The following is a 17,052-nucleotide window of genomic DNA, read 5'->3' as shown; positions in this document are numbered from 1 at the left end:
AGTACCTGGGCCCCTGACACCCATGTGGGAGACCCAGATGGAGTTCCTGGCTCCTGCCTTTGGTATGGGCCAGCCCTGGCTGTTGCAGTCATTTGGGGAGTGAATCACTGGATAGAAGACCTGTATCTCCCTTTCTCTGTAACTCTGCCTTTCAAATAATAATAAATCTTAGAATGAAACAAATGATAAGACAAAATTACTAAAGACCTCAAAGAGGGTCCAAAGTACAATTAAAACTTAGGAGTCTATGATTTGTATAATTAGGCTAAGATCTCAAGAAGTAATGTCCCTCTGGATTCTCACAGCTATTGGAAATGTTTCTAGGGAAGAACAGGTTGATGCTCTTGACAGACATGCCACTTATTGTTGCAGATGTTTTACTTGTACAAAACATGAACTGGCCCAACAGATACACTGGAATCCAAGTGGCAGTATGTTCCTACTGTCCTGTGTAAGTCATCTGCTCACAAACACAGAACCAGTTTCCATTAAGGGTAACTCCTGGCAGAGAGGAATCTGTCTCCAACCATACAGTTTTCCCATTTTCACCATAATCCTCAGAATTTCATAACCCCAGGACATGGTCATCAGGTGTACACTCATGGACCCCCCCATCCAAAACACCATTTTCTTTTCCATACTCTGAGATAACATAACACCTTAAAAAGCATTTTTTCTTGTCCTCTACAGAAATAGATTTGGGATCTAGTGAGATGAGACAAACAGAATTTCCTACATAGTCAATTAGTAATTCACAAAGATAAAACGTACGTACACCATTTTGGTATTAGGAAGTTAACTCTCCCTCCACATCCTTGGCCTGCACTCTATTCCAAAAATGGAATTTATGAACCAAGCCATTAAATCTTTACAGACTGGAAAATCAAGAACATCCTGTTGATAACCAAATAGGCTTAACAGCTGCTCATCTGTTCTGAAAAGCACTTGTGCTAAGGAAACAAATCTGGTACCAATGCCTTCTAAATGACCTACAGAAAACGATTAAAGGAAGAGGCATTGTTTTTACTTTATTACTATTAGTTGGCAAATGAGCCATCTCTGGCAGACTTTCTCCTGATGTCACTGGAAAAGCTACAAAAATGGGATTTTTTTTTTCTTTTTAATTACAAGAAAAATTCTTCACTTAAGACTGCAAATAAGCAAAACAACTCAAACACACACCAGTGAGGCATAAGAGAAAAAGGAGATAGTTTTCATAAGCCATTCAATCTAACAGTTACATCCTGCCAGGCCAGAAACACTAAAACATTCAATGGTTTAAGATATTATTTACTGAAAATCCTAAAGATTATTCTTTTAAAATCTGCTTTTGGCCTGGGCCCCAGATGTAGGGACAGGAACCGCATCTCTAAGCTGCTAATTAATGCTCCAGCCAGAGACCTCTGTGCAGATCCACCTTTAGGAAGCTTGTGTCCTCTTCCCAGAAAACCTGGGAGCTCTATGCAGGTTCCCAGAGCACCTCGCCTCTCTGCCCTCCCTCAGACTGCCAATAACAAAGCTACTCGGCGCCTTGGTGGCACCAAACAGCCCCCATGGAAAGAACTTTGGGGCCCAATTTCAGCCCCAGCTCCACATCTTGCTAGCTTAAGACTGACAAAAATGCTCTTCTTGTCCTGACCCTTGGCAGGCTCCTCTGACCCTCAGTGACCATCCTTGTCCAGCCTGCATCACCCGCTTGCAGCAAGGTCTTTGGAGAGAGTCCCTACCCTTGATGTCTGATCACCCTCAACGTCTGATCAAATCCCTCACTCTGCCCACCCTCCAGGGGACAGCTGATCGCCCTGCCCTGCCTCTGGCAAGGATCCCGTTAGCTCCATTTAACCAGACTGCCCGCATCCGAGGTTTCCTCGTGGTAACTTCCATCCCCTGACCTCCGCCTTGCCCCTTACTATGAATCCCCCATTTGTCCAAACTATACTCAGAGTTACGCCCAGTTCGATACTGAGGTCTTTTTTTCCCCACAGTTCTATATAAAATCTGCTTCTACTACTTCAACTATTGGCCAGCTCCAGTTTTCTCTGACAGGCCCCCGGTAAGTGGCTTGACCTCTGAGCTCCAGCAACCTCTTAGGTAAAATAGGAATAAAATCCACATCTCACTGAGTTGTGGGCATAGGATAGACAACATGTACAAAGTGACCAACACACATGCAGGCCTCAAAAAATGGTTATTCTCACCTTCATATTTTTATTTATCATCAAAAACCAAAAATATTCCAAATCAGGCCTAGGAAGCACACTCTGAACAAAGCCCACCGGGAAGCCCTGCCACCATCAAAACTATAGGATTTAGCAAGGATTTATGAAAGAGCTTTGGGACAGAGACAGGCCCCTCAATGTGGGGACAGAAACCTGGGGACACTGAGAACTTGAAGCAAGCTTTTTATTGCTTCTTTAGGCAGCAAATGATGCAACTGTCACAGACCGCCATGAGTCACCCAATGTGTTAAGTGATTTACATTGATCCTATTTACTCTGCACAGCAACAACAACAACAAAGGCATATATTACTGACGCCATGACAGAGGTGTCAAGAGTAAGAATCACAATCCAAGGCTGTGAAGCAAAAAACGAGACTGAAAGCCACTCTCTTGGCGACTTCACCTCTAATGACTGTTAGCTACAGCCATCTGAACTCATTTTTTGTTTGTTTATTTCAGAGGCAGGGAGGATAGCCCATCAGCTGGCTTACTCCCCAAATGCCCATCAACAGCACTGGCTGGGCCAGGCTGAAGCTGGGAGCCAGGAATCCAACCCAAGTCTCTTTCTTATGTGGGTGGCAGGGACCCAACAACATAATGAGCTTCACCCGCTGCCTCCCAGGGTCAGCATTAATAGAAAGCTGAAGTCGGGAGCTGAAGCCAGCAGGATTTAAACTGAGGCACTCTGATAGGGGATATGATTTCTAGGCTATATGCCCACTCCCAGTCTAACTCATTATTTTGGAACTCGTGTAATAATTTCTTACAAGGATTTATTTCCGGTCTATGAAAAATATGTGCCTTCATATTTCTTTAATGTTTTAATGCTGTATAATAATATTAAATATTCTGGGTGCCGGTGCCATGGCTCACTTGGTTAATCTTCTGCCTGTGGCGCCGGCATCCCATATGGGCACCGGGTTCTAGTCCTGGTTACTCCTCTTCCAGTCCAGCTCTCTGCTATGGCCCAGGAGTGCAGTGGAGGATGGCCCAGGTGCTTGGGCCTCCGCACCCGCATGGGAGACCAGGAGGAAGCACCTGGCTCCTGGCTTCGGATCTGCACAGCACCAGCTGTGGTGGCATTTGGGGAGTGAACCAACGGAAGGCAGACCTTTCTCTCTGTCTCCCACTGTCTATAACTCTACCTGTCAAATAAAAAAATCTTAAAAAAAATTCTGTGAAATTATAATACATGACTCTGGAACCAGATTACTTAAATTCAAATTCCACCTCCACCATTTTCTACTATGATATAGGAGAAGTTATTTAACATTGCTACTTCAGTTTCTTCATTTGGAAATTGCCAATAAAAGTTCCTGGCCTTCTAATGTAGCTATAAAGATTACATTACAGAACCTAGAATACTGTCTGGCAAATACACCAAGAGCTCAATAGTAATGGAAAGTTACCAAAGTTTACTTTTTGTTATTTATAACTAAAACTCACTACTTATATAAATCTCCATTTCCTCTTCAGAGAAACTAAAAAGGAAACTGATCCAATGATGTTTCTGAGATTAGTTAAGAAATAGTAAAAGTATTTCAGAATGCTTGGATAGTCAGGACTAAAAGACCAAAATAACTAAAACTGAAAAGACAATCAAGTACTAGTGAGGAGATACACAGCTGCTGGGGGCATACAATGATACAACCACACTGGGAAGTGGAATGGGACCAGCATCTTCTAGTGCCGAACAAACACATACACATATCCCGAGACCCCGTGGATCCACTGCTAAGGATAGCTGACGGCAGAGTCCACACAGAGGCAGGCACCTTCACACCACCCCTACTCTGCATAGCAAAAACCTAGAAGCTGCCCCAGTGCCGCGCAACCACACTGGGTATAACCCCACAACAGAACACTCTGAAGAACTGAGAACAATCTGTCACTAACTAGACACAACAAAAGGTGGGGCTCTACAAGCATAATGTAACATCAAAGAAGCCAGACATAAGAGGGTCTAGATCAGGCTGGCCTAATGATGGGAGGCAACTCCCAGGTCCCCTCAGGAAGAACGTGACTCCCCAGCACGCCCTCCCCTGAGCAGCCAGCCAGTGCCTGCTCAGCACCGGGCTGTACACCTGTTTCCATTGCAGCTCAGGACATCGCTGAAAGGCCTGTCCTGACCTCCCCGTGAAGCCTCTATTAACTGCAGCTCAGCCTCTCCCTCTCCTGCTCTGTCCAATCCTGCTGCCTTCCCTTCTCTTCCATTCCTCAAGTGTTGAAGCCAAGAGCTCTCCCAAAATCTGTGACATCCTCGTCTCACCCTCACAGTCTGCTTACCAGAGTATCCAATCTTCAACACAAGCAAATTTGGGTCTAAGATGTTAGCTGTGAGGACAGTGATGATTGCTGGGGTGAGGGCTGGTGGTGGGTAGGAGGGGACAGCAAGGAGAGCTTCTGGGATGCTGGTTCCATGCCTGTGTTCCATGCCTGTGTTCGTATGGGTAAAATTCTATTAACTGCACACTTAGAAAATGTACACTTTTCTCTATGTGTAATTATAATTTAATATGAACTTAAAAGAAAATATACCAAATTTTAAAATGATCACAACAGGATTGAACCGTAAAGAATATTTAGTCCTACTTACTTGTGTACTCTTTAAATAAACATGCACCCTCCACTTAAACATACAAATAGTCCAGAGAGGCCGGCGCAGTGGCTCACTTGGCTAATCCTCTGCCTGTGGTGCCAGCACCCCGAGTTCTAGTCCCGGCTAGAGCACCAGGTACTAGTCCTGGTTGCTCCTCTTCCGTCCAGCTCTCTGCTGTGGCCCGGAAGGGCAGCGGAGGATGGCCCAAGTGCTTGAGTCCTGCACCCGCATGGGAGATCGGGAGGAAGCACCCAGCTCCTGGCTTCGGATTGGCACAGTGCCGGCCGTAGCAGTCATTAGGGGAGTGAACCAACAGAAGGAAGACCTTTCTCTCTCTCTCTCTCACTGTCTATAACTCTACTTGTCAAATAAAAAAAAAAAAAAAATAGTCCAGAGAAAACTAAAGACGACTAACCTGAGGTTACAAACTAGCTGACAACATATCAGGCCTGGAACCACACTTGGGATTCTTTCACAACAGGTTTGCTGAATAGTGATCACAGTCAGACCTAAGGCCAGGGAAGGTTCTGTTAGAATCAGCACACTGATGAGGTTCAGGACATGCTACCCCCAAAGCATGGCCCCTTGCCATTTGAGAAGCAAGAAGGCTACTCTCACCATCACCTAGCCATTCTCCCCCAAGACAGGACATAAAACCCAGCTGATCCTCCCCAGAAAGTCACAAGACCCTCATTCCAGAGGTGCCCTTCCTGTACCCAGAGGAAAGGAATGCCCCAATCTCTGAAGACACAGGGACACCAAAAAGAATCTGAACAATCAGGTCTTCCTAAGTCTCCCAGCTCTGTGTATTCCCATTAGATCACACGGCCTCAGTTCAGTCACACTTTTGATCAGTCCACTCTTCATCAAAGCCAAGCATAAAAATAAACACAGGCTTCCTTATTTCTTTGGGTCTTCATTTCTGAGGGTCCCTGTGCCATGTAAAACTGGCATTAAATAAATGTGTATGCTTTTCTCTTATTAACTGTTTTTTTGCCACAGATGTCCCAGCCAGGAATCGAGAGGTTGGGGAAAAAGCTATCTCCCCTTCCTGACAACTGTACTCAGCTCTGCCTTGCACAAAGGAAGCCTCTAAGGAAAGCCAAACTGTACCTGCAGGTGCCTTTGGCACCTTCATTCATGGATCTCCCTTTACAAATATACCTGGCACAGGGGATGGCGCTGTGGCATAGCAGGTAAAGATGCCACCTACAATGCTGGCATCCCACGTGGGCTCTGGTTCAAGACCCGGCTGCTCCACTTCCGATCCAGCTCCCTGCTAATGCTCCTGGAAAAGCAGCAGAAAATGATCCAAGTGCTTGGACCCCTGTACCCACGTGGGAGACCTAGAGGAAGTTCCTGGCTCCTGGCTTTGGATAAGCCCAGCCCCAGCCATTGAGGCCATTTGGGGAGTGAACCAGCAGATGGAGGATATTTTTTTCTTTCTCTCTCTCTGTGTGTGTGTGTGTGTGTAATTCTTTCAAGTAAATAAATAAGTTTAAAAAAAAAAAAATGCCCGGTGCTGTTAGAAAACATAAAATCTAATTTATAGAAAGGAGTGTACCTGACCCTTTCTGGTATTCTCTCCAGGAAGGATTTCCTGTTTTTACTACAGATGACCACTTTTATTATTTAATCTACCCACCCCATCCCCACCACTTTAAAAGCAGTTTTTAGTTTATTTGGTTGATAAAATTTCTTAATCTCTTCCACTTTTAGATAGGGAACAAGAAACAGAAAGCGGACAAAAATAGGTCCTAAATAGGGAAGGTAAATTACTTCACTTTCCTGGCTGGCATTAATGAGGTGACTGATCACAGGCCCATTCCTGTCCCACTCTCGTCTGGGCCACTCTAACATTAAAAAACATTCATCCCATCCTTCAGGAGAATTTAAGATCAAACAACTTCCTTGATTAGATAATGATGATGATGTCATCCGCACCAAAAATAGATGCTGGGGGAACCACCTTAACAAAATTCTACCTTTATTTCCAAAACAGCTAGTTGTTATTCTTTGAGACACAAGAACTAAGGTCACAGTGTGCTCTCATGGGTTATCCGAGGGCTACCTTGGCCATTATACCAACAAAGGGAGAACAGGAGTCTGCATTATTTAGGCTAGATCTGAGAGAAGAGTCAAATACAGTTTAATCTTTTAGTATGTTGTTTCTGCTGGGTTTTGTCTAGTTTCCTGGGTCAAAGAGGTAATAGAGTATATAATCTCACAACTAAACTCCAATAAAACTTTTTAGGCTTGAGCCCAAAGAATAGCCAAATGAACTTGGATTCCCTTTTCAAGTTTTTTTTGGGCGAAGACATCACAGAGTTTATACAACTAAATTATTTAAATCTTTTTTAAAAGACTTGGCCCTCCCAGACTAATCTAAATGAACTCACCTCCCTCTAAGGCAGGGATGAAAAACAATGCGATAGTGTGCATTCCTTTATCTTGAAAACTCAACCAGAAGCTGGCTGGGAATGTCCCACCCACTGTTTTTGAGTTCATTCATTGATTTATTGATTCATTTGACAAGAATTTTTTAAGCACTACTCTGCCTAGAAGATAAAACCTAACTCAGAAATCTTTATAGACAGATGTATAAAGGTCTCAAGCATCCTTTCTGACCACAGAGCCCTCCCCTTACTCAGTATCAAGGAAAAATTTTAGTTCCTGACTCCAGTAAGCTCCAGCCCTTCTTAAAAGAACAGATGAAGAATGTCTCCTGAATTCTTTTTTAAGATGCCATGCTTATCTTCCCACTGAAATCCCTGTAGTTCTTCCAAAATAAAAAGCAGCAAAAATCAGACCAATTCTGTCCCTTAGGACTTTGCTAAAGAGATGTGATCGGTATGGACCAGCTGTGTCTATGCTGGGGCCAGCCTGCACAAGAGGAGGCTGTCTCACACCTTCTCAGCCTCACCAGGCCCGTCTCTGCAGGGAACAATGTCGCCTTCACAGCTAGGAACAAAAACCACATGAAGAGCAAGAGAAATCTCTCCTTTTCTTCCTTTTCCCAAGAAGGGGCCTCTTGGGGGCTAACTCCAGGTGTGCCAAATGTATGGAATAGACCTGCACATCAGAGAAAAACCTGTCTGGCGGTGACACTCCCCGGGTTCATGGAAGCAGCCTTAGTCATTGCCCTGTGCAAATCGGAAGAGCAGGCTACCTCGGTTGGCCCCGCGTACATCATGGGGGACGGGAAGATGGCCACCACTGTTGTTTCAGGATTCAGGATCCCTTCCTCCAGCACGGCGGCATGCTGCTTCATGCGCCACATCAAAGGAACGTCGTCGTCCTTTGTCCAGCCGCCGAGCGGGTGGAGGAGGAGCACAGGCCGCCGGTAGCCTCTCTCTAAAAGTTGCTTGTGAGTGTCTTGCATCAACAGAGCATGTCCATTGTGCACTGGGTTGCGTAACTGGAAAGCAAAGACGGCATCTGAAAAGAGAATGTTAAGAGTTAAGGACAGTACATTTCTAACAGATGCTCCTCCAGGGGCTGGCACTGTGGCTCGTAGTGGGCTAGGCCTCCGCCTGCAGCGCCAGCATCCCACATGGGCACTGGTTCATGTCCCAGCTGTTCCTCTTCAGATTCAGCTCTCTGCTGCTATGGCCTGGGAAAGCAGCGGAAGATGGCCCAAAGGCTTGGGCCCCTATGTCCCTGTGGGAGACCCGGAAGAGGCTTGTGGCTCCTGGCTTCTCTTTGGGCTCAGCTCTGGTGGTCACAGCCATTTGGGGACTGAACAAGAGGATGGAAGATCTTTCTATCTCTCCCTCTGCCTATAACTCTACCCCTGAAATAAATAAATAAAATCTTAAAAAGAGAGAAAGAGAGATGATCTTCCAAAGAATAAGCACTCCTCCTTGAAGCTTAATGCTAGGATTAAGCGAACATCTGCATGCTGAGAATCGAAGCTGGTGAAAATCACATACAGACCACTCATTCCAGGACAGCGTGACCTACACTTCTGTATTGCTGTGCCACATCCTGTGATATCCAAGACTTACAGCATTACCCTCAAGTCATCTTTCATACATACACTGGGTGGCTTGTACCCAGGAAACAGCTGATGTGACATTCGGTACAAAGAACAAGAAAGTCACAATGCAAACAGACAGCCTTGAAATTATTTACGCTGCTTTGAAATGGGACGAGGAGGGCAGATCTGAACATTTTTGGGTCATTTTGGGTTTACTTTAAATTTTGTTTTACATAGGGGCATCCATATCACAAAACACCCACTTTGGCCATTTCTAAGAACCCAAAAGTTCCCTTCCCCAGATCAAGAAGCGAGCTCACTTCCTGACGCTGTAATACCACAGTCTTTCAAACAGAACAGGTAGAGACTGTCTCGTGAGCACAGCAGTAGTAATGTTCCTCACTCTAGGGGATCACTGCCTGGCTTAACCTACCACGCTGATTCTGGCATAGATCTCATCGCCAGCTTAGCTCTCTTGCCTCTCTACCCTCACTTTATGCTGCCTGTTCCTTATAAACTGCCTTCAACCGTGTCAACACTTACCAGGCACTACCGTTTCTGCTCTGTTTAAAGGGGGCGTACAATCCACAGATGGACAAAGATTAATGTTAATATTCATAATTTCCATTTCTTTCTGGCCCTCTGTCCCCATTCCTGACTTCTGGGAAGCGCACTTGTAAAACTGCTGAGATCATTGTAAAGCAAACTCCTTCTGTGAAGAGCCAGAATGAGCATTTTAATCCCTGCAGGCTGCAGTGTCCCTGTTACAACCATGGCACGCTATCACCATAGTGCAAAAGCAGCCATACGTCACACACCAGTTAGGAAGTGCGGTTGTTTTCCAACAGAGCTTCATTTCCAAAAACTGACCTTGGGCCAGGTGTGGCCTTCAGGCCAAAGTGAGCTGACCTCTGGAAGACAAAGCATGCTGAGCAGAAGTAAAAAGAGCGGTTGTGAGGAGGGTGTGGAGGCAGGGGAACCATGCATCTTGTCAGAGACGGCAGGTTCAAGCAGCTGGGTACAAAGCCTGGCGGCAGAGGATGCTGTCGGCTTCTGAATGCCTGCGCAGGAAGGACACTGAATACCAGAATCGGGACAGGGAGTGAAAAGCCAAACAAGCAGCAAAGCTCTGCAGACAAGCCGCGTGACAGTGCAAGGCCACGTGGGACAGAGCAGAGCTGGGAGGCCGAGTGGAGAGACAACACATCCCGCTCCCACGGCCTCCTAACCAAGACCACCATCATCAGCACCAGCACTCCATGCGCTCCGCCTGGATACTGAAGAGGCACCCCTGACCTGCACACTGGTGAATGAGGTTGCGCTGTGACAACAGCAATGCCAGGTGCTGCCCTGCCCTGAAAGCTCTCCCCAGCCTGCAGCCCCACGCGTGGGGCCCATCTGAGGAGGGCTCCCTGTGCGAGTGACTTACAAACCTGTGTTTCCGACCAAGGCTCTCCACTCAGCTCAGACCATCTCCCCACCTGCCTCTGAGTGCTCCCAAGTGACTTCAGATGCAACTCCTGCTGGCCTACATCGCATCACTGGTCCTGCTCCACACCCAGAGTACAGCAGCACCGCCACCCTCCACAGAGTCTTCCACTCCCTGCCTCACCCCACCACGCGTGAAATGAAGCACTTCCGCTCGCTCCCAGCTCTGCTTCCCACAGCTGCCACACTCAGCCATTCCTCTTCTCACAGGACCTGCACTCTCTCCCCCACCCTGCCTCCAAACAGCTCCTGGAGCAGGCAGGGCCAGGGGAGGAGCCAGTTTGGAACAAGATGAAAAGTCAGGTCTAGGCAAACTGTTTCTCGGGGAACAGGGAGCTTACAAAACAAAGAAATTAAACATTCACTAACAAGAGACCAAGCACATGTCAAAAGGAACATAGCTCCTTGGAGTCCAACAGACATGAATTCACTTGCTGCATCAACTCCCTTCTGCCAATCCAAAAGGCGCTTTTCTGTTTGAGGTGGTCCCCAACTCCCCGCTGCCACAGACACGAAACTCTGCCCCACAGTTTTCAGAGCCTGAAAGCCCATGAGTCATGGCACTGATCTTTCCTGTTTCATCTGTCTCTGTACTTAGGTCTGTATGAACTAAAAAGCATGAAGAAAACCTGAGGGGAGAAGCCAGCGCTGTGGCGCAGCAGGCAGAGCCACCGCCTGTATGCTGGCATCCCATGCTCCACTTCCCATCCATCTCCCTGCTCATGCGCCTGGGAAAGCAGCAGCAGATGGCCCAAGTGCTTGGGCCCCTGCACCCAGGTGGGAGACTCAGAAGAAGTTCTGGTCCAGCCTTGGCTGTTGCAGCCATTTGGGGTGTGAAACCAGCAGATGGAAGATCACTCTTTCTCTCTCTGTCTCTCCCATTCTCCTTCTCGCTCTGTAACTGTCTTTCAAAAAAATGAAATCTTAAAAAAAAAGAAAGAAAGAAAAGAAAAAGGAAGGAAGGCAGGCAGGAAGGAAGGAAGGAAGAAAAAGAAAATCTGAGGGGAAAGTTGCTCACAGATGCACTGTCCTATTATTACTTTGTTCTTTTTGTTTGGTTTGTGTGCAGTCTCCTCGTTCTTTTTGTACACACAGTTGGAATCCAACACACATGATGTTTCATACTCTGCCTGGCCACTCTGGTCTAGCCACCTGCTTCTGACATCCTGGGGTCCTCTTGGAGCACCAGGGTTCACTGCTGGGCCTGTGGAATTCTTTCTCTACATCCTCATTCAGGAAACTTACCCCTTCACCTGGATTCAATTATTGCTCCCACACAGATGGCTTCTCTTAGCCTATCTCTAAGCCCTGGCCTTCCAATTCATCAGTAACAGAGACCAATTGTGAAACACGTGTTGCTGTATAGTCCTCGTTAATTCCGCCGTTCACTCAGTTCTCCACCTTCACTGTGGCTGTCACATCAGAAACCAAACTCAGGTCAAGCCCCCAAACCTATTCCTTCTCTGTGTTGAAGGGTGCCCAGTAGAACGGGCTCTCGCCCTCTCCTCTGGATCCTGCCCCACCCAGCCTAGGAGCCATACACTTCAGAAACAGGTGCAGTCGGAGTCCTTTCCTTCCAGCAGCTGAATGGGAAGAGGAACAGGGAGAGGTCCTTCGGAGCACCTGCTGACTTGACGGGAGAGGAGTCACAGCTCCCAGCGTCTCCTGCTGGTGGGGAGAGAGGAATACCAACTCCTCTGCGCCCGCACAGGATGCTCCACAGCTGCCTCATGCAGTGGTGCGGCCAACGGGGACCGTGGTGGCTCTGCAACTGCCAGCTGCGTGCCAGGACACTGCAGTTCAAGGACTGAACGAATGGGGTGATGGGCAGGAAAGTCTCCCAAATCCTAGTCCCCTTTGCCCAGAGATCGGAGAATTGTGCTTCAGCCCCTACCACAGATCCCAGAACTCCCTGGGCCTGCCTCCTTCACCTCACTTCTCTGTAACACTGTCCCACATACAGCAATAAGCAGTTAGGTCTCCTCGTTCAGTCCTACCCAAGACCTTATCCGCTACTTTATCCACGCCGCAGCTCTAAGAACAGGCATCTCTGATTGCCCTCGACCAACATGGCAGCGGAACAAGATGGTACTGGTATAGCTCTCGAGCTGCCAAGGAGAGTGTGCATGTGCCTGTGTGTGTTGTGTGTTCAATATTTATGTCTGGGGGATTGTTTGTTTAAGGGAGTTGGAATATGGAGAAATCTGATCTCCTTTCCGCCTGAGCACTGTCATACATTTTCAATCTTCTACCTCCACTGTGGCAGGGGAGGAGTCACTGAGAGGTCCCGGAGTCCACCTGACCACAGTCACTAGAATTTCTCTCAAGCTGGGACTCTCAAAGCCATCCCAAAGGACGGCACAAGGAACGGTTTCCTATTCTCAACACCAGACATGCTTTCCAATGAAAGTAAAGATACCGTCCACGGCTCGGCTCTGTGCGGCTTCTCCACTCCCTTCTCAGTTGTCTCTGCCGTCCTGGATCAGGGAGGGTGGGGGTTCCTATAATGTCTCCCCTAGAAGGGGTGCAGTCCTCCCATCTCCACGACCAGAAGAATGAGCAGGCATCCACAGAGTGGGCGAGGACAAAGTAAGCTTTGGGGGAGCTCATGCCCCACCTAGCCCAGGAGTCACACACTTTGGGAACAGGTGCAGCCTGAGTGCCTTCCTCCCAGGAGCTAAATGGGAGGCACACGCCTCCTCTGGCGGCGCCAACTTCCCCTGCAACTCACTCGTGCCCAGCAGCCCTCCTCATGGCTCCGACTCCCACCTCGCCTGGGAAACAATGGGTTTGCTCCCTCCACGACCAGACCAGGACCTTGTGTTGCTGCTTCCTGCATGCCTTAACAAATCCCATCTGCCAGTTTCCTTAACCTTGCCTTTTTGAAACATTCTCTCTGTGAACTTATGCCCACCCACAGCCTCACCTGAAGGAGCCCTCTGTATCCTGCTGGGACCTGAGTGAGAGAGGCACCCTCACCCAATCTCAGACCACAACGTTGCCAGCTCACTGCCACTTCCGGTGAAGAAAGCCTACTGACTGCACAAATGATCTGCTTCTGCCAGCCTCGCCTGCGGTATCCTTCTAACATCTCCATTTGTTCATTTAAAATACAGCTTGAAATTCAACAGCTCCACAAAGCATTATCCGACTCATTCCACAATGTACTGCCACGTACCAGTTTGAAATAAATTATGTCAACTTTTCCCTCTGTAATGAGCAGGACACCAACACTCTCCGTATAAATAAATGCTAACAGGCTCTTAAGGGGCTTAAGTGGAATTCATTCTTCCTCTCCAGGATACTGGTCAATCACCAGCAATTCAAAGAACCTGCCACCTGGAAAGGTGTCACCTTGCAGCCACTGATGCCTCTCAATCCTTCCAGCCACAGAATTGTCTAGGAACAGCCCAGCTGACTGCATTAATGTGCACAGGACAATGGCCCACCTGGGGTAATCACAATTCTAAGATGAGAAGAGAAGGAGGAGAGGCATACAAAGGAGAAAAGAAAGCGTAGGCAAAATAAACAAGCAAACACTCTCAGCTTTCTTCCCCTTGAATTCGAGTAGATGGCTTGGTATTGGCTTCCGGAAAGAGTGAACAGGCACTGCAAAGCAGACGCCTTGGTGTGTTGCTTATTTGCCCTCCTCTAAAGTGGAAAATTAAGTACACCAGAAATCTGTTATGTGATGTAAGGCTAATAACTGGCTCTCAGCTACTTTAAACAAAGTTGCAATCGGTTATTATGCAAGAAATTCTCTAAATGACTTAAAATGTTTGGCTCACAAAGAAGAGTACAAAACAGATGTAATATTAAAGTCCCTAATTATGAACCAAAAAGTTCCTTGATAAGATCCCTCAACGGTTCCAAAAAGTAATTTACTAACATCAATTCCAAATATGATTTCAAATTTTGGCAACAAATTAAATAAGGTAGACTCAGCAAGTCCTCAATTAAACATGTTTCTGTCTTCCAGAAAACAGAAAAAGGAAAAAAAAAAAGGAGAAAGACAGAAATCAACATGTAATAAACCATCACATGCTTCTAAATGCAAATTACAAAAGACCCAAAGAGAATTCAAAAATGCAACACTTTTTGAATAAGAAATCCGGAGATAGATGGCTTCAGGGTCAAATCAGTAATTGAAACAGTATAAGAACATGTGCTAGCGTATCTGGGATTGCTGTGAATACAAAATGGTTGCAGCAGCTCTAAACACACACCAGCATTCTAATCAGGAAGAAAGAGAAGGGTGGGAAAAGAAACTTTTTTTTTTTCTTGAAGTGAGGAGTGGCATTAACACCAATTTCTTGTCAGGAAGGAAAGCCTATTCCAGAAGCCCCTCTTGATACATCTCAATAGCCAGAACTGATGTGACACTGATCTAAAATCACATATTGACAACAGAGAATGGGGTGCTATTATTGACTTGTATCAATCTTTATTCATTCCCCTATAAACTTTAACACAAATTTTATAGTACACACACAAACAAAAGGTCAATTTGTTATTTGCATCCACCTTCCATGCAGTATACAAAATAGTATTAGATCAAATTATACCAGCATCACAAAACTGCATAGGTCGACTTCAATTCCCTTTCCTTATAGAGTACATTGCTACATTTACATTCACTATTACTCATCATTCTGCTTTACATTTTGGAAGCACTGGAAAACATCTACAACACTCTCTGACAGTACATGCTCAGGCCCAGGTCTTACCAGCATTCATGTCTTTAAACTTCTGCTTTAGCTCACTGGGAGTAAGGCGGTATTGGTCCAGACCATCATTCCAATAAATTCGGTCCAGGACTTGAAGATCTCCTCCAATCAGCCAATCTCCTTGTTCCATAACCATCTGATGGGAAGAAAAAGAAAATACTGTTTTTAAACAGAAACCAAGACTGAAATAAGAACACTGCTCTCATACAAGTTAAATACATTTGTAAACTCTCACCTTACAGTTAATGGTAAATCTGAAAGGGCTTTGCTGAACTGAGATTAGGAGGTGATAGAGAATTAGAATATATTTTGTAATTTCTCACAAAGCTCATGAGACAATGATTACTATTTACACAGGAAAGGCAAACAAAGACGATGTGAATCACTCATCCCTGTTGTATGGTTAACACAGTGATCTGTTCTCCGATGGCAAATTTCTGAACAATCACTGATCACTGAGATAGACACAAATTCATGCCTCCACTCCCCCCTCAACCTGAGATGTCTCCGATCACTCGCCCTCCATCCCTGCATCTAAAAGGAGGAGATGGCGCCCCCAGGACCTGTCCATCTTCACCACTCAGCACAAGCTCACCCTTTGCCCCAGGCTGCTTCGTGTCAACAAGTAACCTAGCTTCTAAAGCTCAAAGTCTACCTTGAAATACCTAACAAGGGACAGAGGAATTTGACGTCAGTGATAACATTCCACATTCGATACATAATATAAATGAGGCACTTTGCGGAGGGGAACTATGATCTGCTTTCACATCAGAAACACAACATTAAATTAAAGCCCAGAAAAGAAAACCTGCCCTGCTGTGGGCTCCCTGGCACCCTGCATGATTCACACCTGCTCCCCCCGCTGGACTGGCAACGCCAAGAGGATAAGCCCTGAGCCAATCACGTTCCCAGTCCTACATTCCCAGCACCAGCATCCAGCTAAGCGCCTAGCATTACACAGCAGATGCTGAGTAAATATTTATCGGGGCCAAAATGACATGACCATATGCTCCACACACCAGCTGAAGATCCAGTCTTAAATCTGCAAGATACCATCAACCTCGGTGGGAGTGTCAACGCACAGGGAATGGCGAGACCCCCACACAAATGTTCACTGCGAGTAAGAAAGGCTGCAGCAAGGTGTACTCCAGACCTTGATGTACGGGTGGTTCTTGCAGGTGGTCCCCCACTGTCTGGCACAGCGCTCCTCTTTCCTGTGCTCAAAAAACTCCGGATTGCGAAGAATAGCCACACGGCGGCCTTCGTACATCAGAGCAAATGCCGTACAGCCATCCAGCCTCTCTTTGTCTTCCCGAGTGGCTGTCAGAACTATAGGCACTGACAGGTTAATAACACCCCCTGCAGGGCACAAAAGAACAGAAGGCACACAGCTCCGATTATTACACAGGCCTTTCTGACAGCCACCTTTCATTGCACTGGACATTCCTGAAATAACAAAAGGTTTACCTGTCTATAGGGGCTGTGCGGAGACGGCACCTGGCATAGAAAATTGGCAGAGAGGACAAGTTCCAAGGTCACAGCGGGCAACCAATCACCCCAGAAATCAAAAACCAAAACAAAACAAAACAAAATCTAAGAGAATCAACGCTGCATATAATATTTCTCACAACAATTCATCAAACTGTCCTTGGTGGAAAATCTTCAGTACGGAATTACATAAATTAACTGTTCAACAAAGAATGATCTGCTGGTTAAGCCTAACACCACTGAAAATATTCTGCACACCCACAATATATGAACAAGACAAAGAACTACATCTCAGGATCTTTTCAGGAAAGTTTAAATCCTTGTTGGTAACAGGATGACATTAAGTACTGCAACTAGAAAGCTCAGTACATAGTGGAGTACACTGAGCATACCTGAGTACCCTTGAGACAGGAAAACAAAAACACCCACAGGAGTGTATTTGTTTGTTTATTATTATAGTCAGAATGGAGCTGATGCCAGCTATCACTGGCCAAGATACAAAGGCAGTAAGCAGGAGCTCCACTTACACCAAAATGTGCTGTCAGCAAGA

At 46.3% G+C, this 17,052-nt stretch overlaps 1 protein-coding gene across 2 annotated transcripts in view; it reads right to left on the bottom strand.

The window, feature by feature from the left end:
• Nucleotides 1–17,052, bottom strand: part of PAPSS1 (3'-phosphoadenosine 5'-phosphosulfate synthase 1) — a 104,824-nt gene that overhangs the window by 27,970 nt on the left and 59,802 nt on the right. For both annotated transcript variants that reach the window (XM_062199771.1, XM_062199772.1), the window contains exons 8-10: nucleotides 16,168–16,373; nucleotides 15,015–15,150; nucleotides 7,990–8,258 (exon numbers count right to left, since the gene is read on the bottom strand). In XM_062199771.1, coding sequence (XP_062055755.1) covers nucleotides 7,990–8,258; nucleotides 15,015–15,150; nucleotides 16,168–16,373 — 611 coding nt within the window. The remainder of the gene's footprint in view (nucleotides 1–7,989; nucleotides 8,259–15,014; nucleotides 15,151–16,167; nucleotides 16,374–17,052) is intronic.

This window comes from Lepus europaeus, chromosome 8, assembly GCF_033115175.1.
Source record: "Lepus europaeus isolate LE1 chromosome 8, mLepTim1.pri, whole genome shotgun sequence".
Taxonomy (NCBI): Eukaryota; Metazoa; Chordata; class Mammalia; order Lagomorpha; family Leporidae; genus Lepus; species Lepus europaeus.
The sequence above is the reverse complement of the archived record's forward strand: the minus strand, read 5'-3'. Positions and strand labels throughout refer to the sequence as shown.